Source organism: Typopeltis vanoorti, chromosome 10, assembly GCF_054136105.1.
Source record: "Typopeltis vanoorti isolate ZY-2024b chromosome 10, IOZ_Tvanoo_1.0, whole genome shotgun sequence".
Classification (NCBI taxonomy): Eukaryota; Metazoa; Arthropoda; class Arachnida; order Uropygi; family Thelyphonidae; genus Typopeltis; species Typopeltis vanoorti.
Window position 1 is genome coordinate 17,320,785 of NC_143558.1, and position 12,595 is coordinate 17,333,379.

General features: G+C 37.2%; 1 protein-coding gene across 1 annotated transcript in view; it reads right to left on the reverse strand.

Annotated features, from left to right (window-relative positions):
* Positions 1-818: 818 nt before the first annotated feature.
* LOC150102197 (microtubule-associated protein 1 light chain 3 alpha-like) overlaps positions 819-12,595 on the reverse strand; it is a 37,894-nt gene continuing 26,117 nt past the window's right edge. The window contains exons 4-5 of the mRNA XM_090399669.1: positions 4,592-4,787; positions 819-1,124 (exon numbers count right to left, since the gene is read on the reverse strand). Coding sequence (XP_090255795.1) covers positions 4,628-4,787 — 160 coding nt within the window. The 3' untranslated portion in view covers positions 819-1,124; positions 4,592-4,627. The remainder of the gene's footprint in view (positions 1,125-4,591; positions 4,788-12,595) is intronic.

A 12,595-nucleotide genomic window follows, 5' to 3' on the forward strand; every position in this document is an offset into this window, starting at 1 on the left:
TAATAATATCGGACTCTAAGTCCTCTGACTCTAAAGTTAGTTAAATCCTTAAAAAAATTTCTTTCATAATGTATATCTCTTCTCTGATCTCCTTTTGTTTTTTAATATATATCTATACGATCGTTTGGTGGTTTAATTCGCTTTCTCTCTTCACATCGACTGTATTTATAATGAGAGATCTGGGAGATATCGTATTTTGTTGGTGTTATTTATAATAGCAACAACAAAATACGATACTTCTCTCACGTTATAATTATCACATAACTGCACGTGATCAAAATTGCTTCACCCATTCCATGCAAGAAATTCCATTAATACAATCAATAAATATTTAATAATATTTATAACGAATTATTTATATTTAACTTTGAAAGGTTTCCTCCCAATAACTGCGATTTCTTCAACAGAAGCGAGTCATTAAAATTGCTTTTATTTATTACTAAAATTAAACAGCCAAAAGGCTTCACTTCGGCATAAAGTGTGTATTATAGCCAGCATTATTTCAAAGCCGAACGTAGAAACTATGAAAGTTTTTATTTGTAATAAAATCATAAATAAAAAGAAATCACTTTTATAACTATGGCTTTAAAAACGTCGTTAGTAGTGACACGGCCGGGATTTAATGCCTTCATGATTGCTTTTTTTACTACTTGAATAGGACTAAAATTTTATATATTTTAATAAATCGCCTGTTAAAGAAACAATTCAACATTTGTTATGCAATGGTTTTATATTTGCAATGGTATTTACAGTGATTCGAGTTAGTAAAATATTGGCCATTTTTGTTTTTTACGAAAGAAAAAAACAGCCAATTTAGCTACTGGAAACTCAAAATTGAATAACATTGAATATTTCGAAATTTATAACTGACAAATGTATGAAATAAATTGCTTAATATTTAAGGAAGATCGTAGAAATTATTTACTGTCGAAGAAAATAATAAAAAATGCCAATTTACTCGGTATGAGTGATATGATAATATACAACGAAGATTTGAATATCACAGCATGTTTCCACCAGTGTATTACTCTTTGCAAAGCTTGCCGTCCTGATGCCTTCCTTTTTACAAATAGTGAATTTCACGCTTCGTAGTTGACTGCTCAACAAGCTCCCTCTCATAAGACCTGCAATCAAAAGTTGAATAATTATTAAATAATTAATTATAACTTATATTTATTTATTCTAAGACAAAAATTAATTGCTAATAATTTAGAAATTATTATGCACTTTTTTTTAAAGCTATATTTAGTTCTTGGACCAACAAAGTCGATCGAATTTGTATATTATGCATATTAGAGAGAGAGAGAGAGAGAGAGAGAGAGAGATAAATGCCATATTTTTTATTCTTCAATTTTTACTAATAGAAACATTAAGTTTTGCAATCTGTTTGCAGTGTTGTTTCCATTACATTCCATTGACGACCATTGACGTTACTGACAGGATGGGTGAAGCACAAGTGCTTTTCATATTCCCCTTTATCTGTAATGAGAGTTATTTGGGAATGGGAGATTTGTGAGCAATTAAGCTCGCCCTCTGAGGGCAGTAGTGTTAGCTATGGTCAGTTGAGAGAAGAATAGCCTTCGGTCTTTTGTGTTTGTAGTAATCAGTCTCATTGTAATTGACAGCTTGCACGATTAGTGGGTTTGAATGTGAACTTGACTTCACGAAGAATTTTTCTGCAAGATCACGAAGAAGGGAGGAGATGTATGGAATGCCGGTTTCTCGGTGAATCTGTGAATTTCTGACGAACCACGGTGCATCCAGGATCATCCTAAGGCATTTATTTTGGATTCTCTGCAATTTTGAAATGTTTGATCTTGAAGTGTGACTCCATGCTGGTGAGGCGTAGGTGATGACTGGACGTATTACCATCCGGTAAAGAAGCAATTTATTATGTAGGTTCAATTTGCTCTTGCGGTTGATCAATGGGTAGAGCTGAGCTATGACTTTGGAAGATTTGGAACAAACGAGATTGATGTGTTTGTTGAAAAGGAGTTTCTTATCCATCAATACTCCAAGATATTTGGTCTCTGAATGCCATGGGATCTTTTGACCAGAGAGCAGGATGTCTTCTTTGTTGCAGATCTTTCTTCTTGAAAACATCATGGCTGAGCTTTTGAGGGGGTTTACTTGAATTCTCCAGTTGGTGAACCAGTTTGCTAGCTCATTGATACTTCCTTGGAGTCTAGTGATTGCTAGGTGAGGGCTGAGCGATCTGGCCAGAATAGCGGTATCGTCGGCATAAAGAGCCGTAGTAGTTTTTGGGTTGAGAGGAACATCTGCCATGTAAGTTGTGAAAAGTATTGGGGCCAGAAGAGAACCTTGAGGTACTCCCGCCTGGATTCTGCGCCTTGAAGAAACAATTCCGTTGAGTTTTACTTGCATGTATCTTTCATTGATATATGAATATATGAGTTTCACTAGTTTAATTGGGATATTGTTTTCAATTAGTTTGAAGATAAGGCCTTGATGCCAGACCTTATCAAAAGCCTTGGCAACATCCAAAAATACAGCAGCAGTATGAAGGTGCCAGTTAAAACCATGAGTGATATGTTCTGTTAGTCGGTGAATTTGTTGCACCGTGTTGTGAGCTTTGCGAAACCCAAATTGTTCATTTGGGATTATTTTCTGTTGGTCCACTGCTGTTTGCAGTCTTGATAGGATGATCTTTTCTGTCACTTTGCCAAGACAGGAAAGAAGACTGATGGGCCTGTAGCTTTGGGGAAGTTGTGGGTTATTACCAGGTTTTTTCAGAGGTATAATGTCCGCGACTTTCCAATCAGAGGGAAAGTATTGGAATCTTAAGATGGAATTGGTAATATTAACTAGATGAATTATGGCTTTCCGTGGGAGTAGCTTTATTATTCTATTGGTAATGCCGTCAGGGCCGGGGGCCTTTTTATTCTTCAGATGGGAAATGATATTTATTATTTCTGTTGGAGATGTGGGGATGATGGTTTCTGAATCATCCTTAAGCTGACTTAGTGCATTTCTAACTTTACGATGGACTTTGTAAATAAGATTGATATTTAAGTTTGCATAAGATGGGCTGCATTGATTTTCCAGATTGTCAATTAGGGCTTCTGCTTTTTCTTCATCTGTGTGTGCAACTCCAAGATTGGTCTTTAAAGGGGGAAGTGGTTGTCTTTTGGTACGAAGAGATTTTACAAACTTCCACATGGAGTTATCTTCTGGGTTGATTTCTTTCAGTTTGGTTTCCCATTTGGAGTTTCTGTGGACCTGGAGGGCTTCTCGAACCTGTCTGTTCAAAGTGTTTAAGGTTGCTTTGTCCTGCGGGGCTCTGGTGTTGTGATATCGCTTTCTGGCCTTGTTTTTGGCTCTAATCAGGTCCATTATCTCTTCTGGGATCTTGGAAGCGTGGAAGACAGTGGTTTGAGTGACTGATGCTATTGCTGTGTTGATTTGCCTAGTTAAGTTGTTTACAGCTTGATCTATTTCTTCTTTTTTACGAATGACAGGGGGAGGACCGATGTGGATTGGAAGAACCTTAGAGAGCTTGTCCCATGGTATGAAAGAATGATGGGGAGAGAGTTGGTCTTGAAGTCCTAACCTGAGTAGGATGGGATTATGATCTGAGTTAAGCTCTTCTACTGTCTCCAGCTGGTATTGATATTTGATGTTTCTGAGGATAACTATGTCTAATACATCAGAACTTCCTGATGGGCTGTAGTGGGTGGGGTCAGTGGGTCCAGCTACTATTGATGAGTTGAGTCCATTACATTCACGTAGTTTGAGTATATTTATACCAAACGATATTTTGGTGCTATATTTATGAGTTTAGAACCATTAGCGCCAACAGACGTTAACGGTATAAACTTAGATTTTGATTTTTATATTTCACCGAATAAGCTATTTTTATTAATGGATTTTTTTTTTTTTTTTTTAGATTTTATTTTTATACTTTTGCTTATTCTGTTCTGTTGATTTATTCATAACAAAATATTTCTGAAATACCGTATTTTATCTTTTTTTTTTTTTCATGAAGTTCATTTTATTCTTCTATGAAAAGAAATACGTAATTATTTCTATATATTAATTTGGTCTAATAAAACTTGAAGAATGGTAATGCGAGATTAAAGTAAATTAACTAAAATTAAAGTATTGCTAAGAATGTAAATTCCTGTTTTCCTGGGTTTAAAAATATAATCCGTAATTATAAATATCTACACTTCATGAGCCAAAAACTGGTTGCAGATTCAGTTGTCATATACACGAGAAAGGTTACTTCCAAGAATCTAAGATGTTTATGATCTAAGATGTTTCCTTCAAAAGGAAAGACGGGAATTGTTATAACCTAATATGATTACCGCTGCATCTGTAGTGTTACTTAGAAAGGATTTGAACAATCAGTGACGTTAGGGCCATCTTACATTTCATTAGCAAGGATAAGTCGGCATTTTCCCTCTTAAATTCGTCGAAACAGAATGTTAAGAAATGATTATATAAAAAAAATAAGTTAAAACTGTTCTTGCATTCAGTTTCGAAGTCGTTAATCAAATTTAAAACTTTTATGCCGCTGTAAAGAAATTCTTCGTATCAACAACTACCGACAAGATTTAAAACTACTTACGAGATTAGATTTTTCTGTAGCGAGGTTTTGTTTATCTCAGCCGTACATCTCTTGAGAGCTGTAATTCATATACAGAAACCCATCAATATCTTTATGCTCCTTATACACTTGAAGGACTGGTCTGGAAAGTGTGACAATATGTTTCTTGCTTACTATGAGATAGAAGGATTCCGATGACTCCAATTTTAGTCTCCTCCTTTAGAGAAAAAAAAAAAAAAAATAGTCGGAATAGTTTAATAGAAGTCTCCATGCTATTAAAAACTATCAATTAATTATTTTTATTGATTTAAAAAAATTTAAATGCACTTTTTTTTCTTGCTAATTATTAAGGCGCTTATTAACTAGTTGGGATCTAAAAAAAAAAAAAGATTTTTTTTCAAAGATTATTTATTATTGGACCTCGTTTTGACAGCCGAGAAAATGTACCTCCGAAATTTGGATAATGAGTGTAGAAACTCATCGTACACAGAAAAGATGACAAAACACATACGAGACAAATAGAAAGATTCACATTTTTGCATTTGTGATGATAATTTCGCGATTGGGTTGTTGATGTTTGTAATTTTCACATTGGAAAGTGCTTCCAGTACTCTTAAAAGTTTACGCTCGGGGGGAAAAAATGACAGGGGATGAATGCGGATAAGTAAGAAAAAATAAGAACAGTGATACTAACAAGCAAATGATTGGAATTAAGAAGAGAAATAAATTATATACACCTTTAAAAAAAAAAAAGTATCACTTTTTCGAAAAACCTACCGAAATGTAGAATTAAAGAGATTAGAAAACAAAGCCGATAGGATATCAGAATAAAAACAACCTCCATGATTAGTTTAAGTATGTTTCAGACGAACACCCGTTGATTTTATGATAAACTTTTGCAAAAAAAAAACAATATGAAACAGCCAACATTAAAAAAAATCGTAAAACAATATAATGTGTTTTTCTTGTACAATTTTAATTATATTATTAAACGGGCATCTCCATGGAGTCAGTAGACTCAACGTGGGACCAAACTATCCACAGAATATCTATCAAACCTCTTCCTGAACTCATTGACAGACAAAGCACTCGCAACACATTCCATTCATTCACCACTCTCCAAGCGAAAAATATAGTCCTCACACCAGTGGCGGCTCGTGGCTTGAAATCGTGGGGGTGCTGCAACTTTCGAAATATACATACACACTGTAAGTACAGTGTATACGTGTTTGGATAAAATACCAAAATTATGGTAAAAATTAAAAAAAAAAAAAATTAAACATGAAAAAATATTGTTTATTATCGATAAAATTATACAGTTTGGTATAATTCAAAATTACTGAAGAATAAAATCCATTATCATAACCCCAATAATATTCTAAAATAAAAACTATAACAAATGTTATGTGTTTAATTGTAATGTCCAAATATTTAAAGAGACGGAGTAAACACGATAAGCACTGCGAACACTCTACTACTGACGCAAACTGCATATAAACAACAGTGGAACTGCGCGATGGACAGTGCCGCATTACGCTAATAGCTCACCTCTCACTATGACGTGCATATGCTTGCGCGCGTAGCAATATGACACTGTGGTAAACACGGTGCTGCTAGCGTTCCGTCGCCCTCCTAAGTGCTACAAGATGAATATTTATTATTTTTTATACAAAATAAGAGAATTGTACAGGATTGTTGATGATAAAATTAAATATTACAAGCAAATATAAATAAATTAATAAATATATTTATATATCGAGAAAAATTGAGGCTGCTGCAGTCCCGTAGTGCCTATGCACGAGTCGCCCCTGATCATTGTGCATAACAATTTTTCAGTTAGCATTAAGCAAAACTATGCTATAAAACATTAAATATAAAACATACAAAATATAAAAAATTAAATAAAACACAGTTTATTTTATGACTTGTTTCATTTAGCAGTAAGCAGATAGTGAATGAAGGTATTATGGACATTTTTTTCCTGCAAAAAATATGAAATATGCGTCTTTACGTCTATTAAAAAAATATTAAATATATATACATAGGTCTATATATACACAGGGCGATTATAGGAAGAGGTGGCGGTATAGCGATGATGTCTGACGTACAGGTTTTTGATAATTGATATAAAATGTGATTCAAGGAATTTTAACTAGTAAATTTACTAGTAATAAACAGTTTTACTACTATAATCAATCTGTTTATTTTTAAAGAGGTCCAAAGAATCAACTAAGTAGGTAAGTCAACAAATTTCAAAACAACGGCGATACGCTAGCCATTAGTATCGCCATTATTTCACTGCTTCATTTGCTTCATTAGAGACTATCTATTATTATTATAGTGGAAAGGGATAGTCATGTCCTGCTCTACAGAACAAGACTTGGGTCTAACCATGGATACACCGTACGAAGAACTTAATTTTAAACAGCTTCTGGCAATATTTAAACACATAGGAAATCTGCTTCACACAAAATGGCCAGGAAAGGTTGTAGTTCATGAAATAAAAGAAGTTGATACAGATGACTCTCAACTCTTAGAACTTCTTCAAGACAGCGCTAGCGAAATAGCAATAACTGCTGAGGATAATCCCCTTACTGACCACACCGATTATCAGGAGGTTCGTGCTCGCAAAAATGCAGCCTCTGAACCACCAAATGTGGATGAAATGGAAGAAGATGGCTCTGTCCCGGACTCTCCTACCTCCTCAAGAGAAAATATACCTCTAATTATTCTGCGTGAAAAGAATAAATGGATGTCCCTAAGGACTACGATGTACAACTTACAGATATCATACAGCCAAGCAAAAAATGTCACAGATGGTATTAAAATCCAACCTAGGACAGTGATGGATTATCAACGGTTAACCTCTGAACTGAATACCAGAGGTATAAGACTGATTGCAAAAGAAGGAAGAGTTCAGAATTTTATGTGCTGTTACTATAATGGATAACTCACCTCCAAAGTGATATGTCACATAGAGGTAGGGGTATTCAGTACCACACTTTTTCACTGGGATCAGAAAATAACCTCAAGGTAGTGATTATAGGTGTATCTGAAGATGTTTCCACAGAAGACATCACTGCAGATCTACACCAGAAAGGTTTACCACCCGTAAAGGTCAGCAGAATGACCAGGAGAGACAGGACTCCAATGCCACTAGTGTTAGTAGAGATCAGTCAAACCTACAAGCACATATATGATCTGATGTCCATCTGTGGACTGAAAATCACTATAGAACCATTAAGAAAAAGGGCTTCAACAGGGCAATGCCATAGATGTCAGAAGTTTGGTCACGCCCAGAAAATGTGTAAGGCTGAATTTAAATGCTTAAAATGTGGGGTCAGCCACCCAACAAATACATGCTCTAAGCCAAAATCCACCCCGGCTAAATGTGCCAACTGTGGCAGTCCTCATACTGCCAACTACAGAGGATGCGCACACAATCCAAGAAATAGAAAATCAGAAGAAGGAACATACTCTTCCTCTCTTAGCACACCTACATCAGAGACTACTTCACAGCCTCCTACAGTTCAACATAAAGGATAAGAAGCCCACTTGCTGAAATCTGAGGCCTTTAAAAGAACAACTCAGAAACAACAGTCTAGGAGGTATGCGGATGTAACTCGCCCTAAACAGACATCCCTGGAACAGCCAACATCACATCCAAATGTGACAGCTATCATTACCTCTTCCTTGGCAAATATGCAGTTGGATTTTAGCAGATCCAACCCTTCTCAAAGTTCTACTAACAGATTTCTAAAGGACACACAAGCTATTATTTCAGCGCTCACTAATGAACAGTAACAAAGTAAAACCAGAATCTCTAGAGATCATTGCGTGGAACGCGAACGGCCTGATTAGTGATTTTTAGGACGTTCGCGTTGTCAAAATTTCGTCCAAAGATATCAACCAGATGTCCTTTTACTAAATGAGACGCACTTAAGACCTTCAGACAACCCCAAAATTTGTGGACACCAACTGTACAGAGCCGATAGACTTTCCCCAGAGGAGGAGGCACGGCAATTTTCATAAAAATTTCATCTCTCATCACTCCATAAACATCCCTCCTACCACCAACCTCGAGATCACCGGCATTGAGATTCTCACGAGTTCTGTCGGCAAACTAAAAATCTTTGCAGCATATCAACCTCCACATAAATCATTACTGTTCTCGGATTTGAACGCCATATTCGATACCGGAGAGCCTATCATTGTGGCAGGTGATTTAAATGCCAAGCATTCAACCTGGAATAGTTGTTTTACCAACAAAAATGGACAGATACTACATAACTATTCAACAACCTTCTTGTAATAGATCCTGCTGATTCCACCCATGACAACACTTATGGGTGGGCTGATGTGTTGGACATAGCCATATTGCAGCACATCAGACTCCAATACAATTTAATGACGATTAACGATCTGTCATCAGACCATAACCCAATACGATTAAAATTGAGAAACTTTGAAAAATTATCCCCCCCCCCCTCACCCATTTATTCCTTGGGAAAGACTCTCCAAGGTACTTCCAAAATATATTAGTCCTGTTCCCATCATTAAATCAAAAGATGAAATTGAAATAGCTGTTAAAAACTTCACAGAACAGATTATAGCAGCCTGTGCAGCAGTTACTACCCCTGCAACTACCCGCAAGTCCAACCACTTGCCAGATGATATTATGAATCTGATTAGAGAAAAAAATAAGGCAAGAAAAAGATATCACAACACCAGGGCGCCGCAAGGTGTTGTGATACCACGCAGCACTCCATATGGAATCTCATCCGAAAGATTAAAAACAGAAATAAACCTCTTCCCCACCTCCAGATTCAGGTCTCGTCCACACGGATGCTGATAAAGCTGAAGCAATAGCAAATCATCTTGAAAAACAATGTAAACCTGCATACGATCACCTCGATTTTAACCATATATACAAGATCCACCATAATGTCAGATATTCACTCAATTCTGCTCTTACATTCCATTCAAATTGCACCCACCTCACCGGCTGAAATATATGCTATTATTAAGAAGTTCAAGAACAAAAAGGCTCCTGGACCCGATGGTATCTCTAACAAAGTAATAAAGCTTCTACCACGTAGAGCCATTGTCCATCTGACAAATATCATAACTCCATCCTTCACTACAAACATTTCCTACTGGAAACTGGCGGACATAATACCGATCCATAAACCTGAAAAAGATCCCAGATTGCCTCAAAATTACAGACCAATCAACCTCATCTCTAATCTCGGCACAATTGCTGAGAAGGTAATTCTTACCAGACTTCAAGAGTCAGTACTCCGTTTAAATATCTTGCCTGAGGAGCAGTTTGGCTTCCGACAGTCGCACAGCACCACGCAGCAAATACACAGATTGGTGGAACACATCATCACTGGTTTTAAATGGCGTCGATGCACTGGGGCTGTTTTCCTTGACATAGCCAGTGAATTTGGCAAGTTTTGGCATTATGGTTTGCTATACAAACTGATATCATCTGGTGTACCAATCGGAATCATTCATCTTATAAAGGCATACCTCTACGATAAGCGCATGCAGGTCAGGATGTGTGGGGTAGTCTCGACACAAAAACGCATCTTAGCTGGAGTCCACAAGGATCCTTACTAGCACCAATCCTATTCTCTTTATACTTGTATGATATACCACACAACCCACTATCTTCAATTAAACCCTACACGCTGACGATACAGCGAGATTAGCTAGATCTTTAAAGCCTCACCTAGCCATCAAGAAACTGCAAGAAAACCTACTGCTAATCGAACAATATTTCTCCAAATGGCGACTCCAAGTGAATCCCCCTGAAGAACGTAGCCATCCTATGCTCTAGAAGATCAGTGCTTCCTAAAGAAGATATTCTCCTTTTCAACACTAAAATTCTGTGGAAAACTGAGATCAAATATCTTGGTATAACACTGGACAGAAAATTGACTTTCAGCTCCCATATCAAGACTCAAACATCAAAATCCATAGTCCAGCTCTATCCGCTAATTAACAGAAACAGTAAGCTGAGCACCAGAATCAAACTTCTCATATACAAACTGATGGTTCGTCCAATACTCACCTACGCTTCACCGGCCTGGAGTCATACCGCAAATTCTAATATTCTCAAATTACAAAGTATCCAGAATAAATGTCTCGGAATGATCCTGGACGCTCCATGGTTCATCCGAACTGTCCAGCTGCATCGGGACACAGATATCCCCTATATTTACACTTCATGCAGACTATAGCAATCAAATTCTTCTCAAAAGCATCTGTGCACCCTAACAAACTGATCCAACTGGTTGCAGATTATGACACAATGGATTATTTCAAACATAAAAGACCTAAAACCATCCTAAACTTCAACACTGAGGACTAATCTCCTATCCCACTCAGGGCGAGCAATTGGCTCATACTTTCTCCACTCACAGTTTCTCTCAAGATAGCCGGGAATATGAAAAGCTTTTGCTTCAACCCTTATGTCAGTAAAGTTGATAGTTGATAGGGAGATTATAAAATAACGTCAAGTGTTTTCAGAGCCCTCTAGCGAGTAATATATTGGACGAAACACACCAATGCAGCATTGTGCACGTCTACCAATATTCGGTAGACGTACACAATGGAACATGGGGATTCGATTTAACGAAAAAAGTACCAAAAGTCGCCAACAGGGGAAAATTTGGCGCTGTCAAGTTAATTTTAGCAGGTGTGACTAATGAATGGCAAATGAGAGCCAGCACACATCAATTTCATGACCTTTATTGTTAATTACAAATGAGGTTCAATATGACCACCATTCCGATGTTCCAGGAACTGCATACGGTGCACGACAGTTTCCACAGTGGCTCGCAACATATCGGAATTGATTTGTCTCACTTGTAACGTCATTCGATCTTTCAGAGTTGGAATACCGGGTACATGTCCTTGATACACAATACTTTTAAGAAATCCCCGCAGCCAAAAGTCACAAGGATAGAGATCAGGCGATCTCGGTGGCCATGGCGTGGGAAATGCACGACCAATGATTCTTCTGTCAGAGAAATGTTGTTGTAAAACACTCTGTACCTGAAGTCGGATGTGGGTTGGTGCACCATCCTGCATGAAGATGGTCGAATCGAGGCATCCTCTTTGCTGCAGTTGTGGAACCACAAAGTTCTGTAGCATATTGGCATACCTGTTAGCATTGACGGAACAGGTCACTGGTCCATTTTGGAGATTTTCCTTGTAAAAGTATGGACCTATGATAAAAGATGCCGTAAATCCGCACCACACTGTGACTTTGAGCGAGTGGATAGGCATCTGCAGACACACGTTCGGATTAGTTGCAGCCTAAATGCGACAGTTGCGTGTGTTAATATCGCCGTTCAAATAAAAATAAACGTTCATCACTCCATAAAATCTGCCACGGCCATGCATCATCCACTTCCATGCGCGCTAAGAATCTCAAAGATAAGTCGATTCGTGTGGTCGCATCACCAGGGCGCAATTCTTGAACATGACTTGAACATGATTGATTTGCATCCTACCTACCTAACCTGCCTACCTGCACTGCTAGAGTTCCAGTAGTTTCAAATTGCCGAATCAGTTTTCGTAAGTTTGTTACGCTAAACGGTCCTTTTCATAAATTTTTCATACGCCGAAAATCACGAAGACAAGCACTGGGATTAATTGTTCTGCTGATATAAATAATAGAGTTTGACTAACAAAGCACGCTCACGTAAGGTAAGAGGCATCGAAAAGCAGTTCGTCTACGAATGATAAGAAATCTCACAGGCTTTCCTTTTATTGCATGATCGCTCACAAGAAGTTTTGGTACTATTTTTTTTTTTTTTTCGTTAAATCGAATCCCCATGTTCCACTGTGTACGTCTACCGAATATTGGTGTGATTCGTCTAATACATTATTGGCTAGAGGGCTCTGAACACGTGACGTTATTTTATAATCACCCTGTATATATTATTATTATTATTATTATTTTAACGGTGTCTCCATGGAGTCAAATATATATATATATATATATAATAA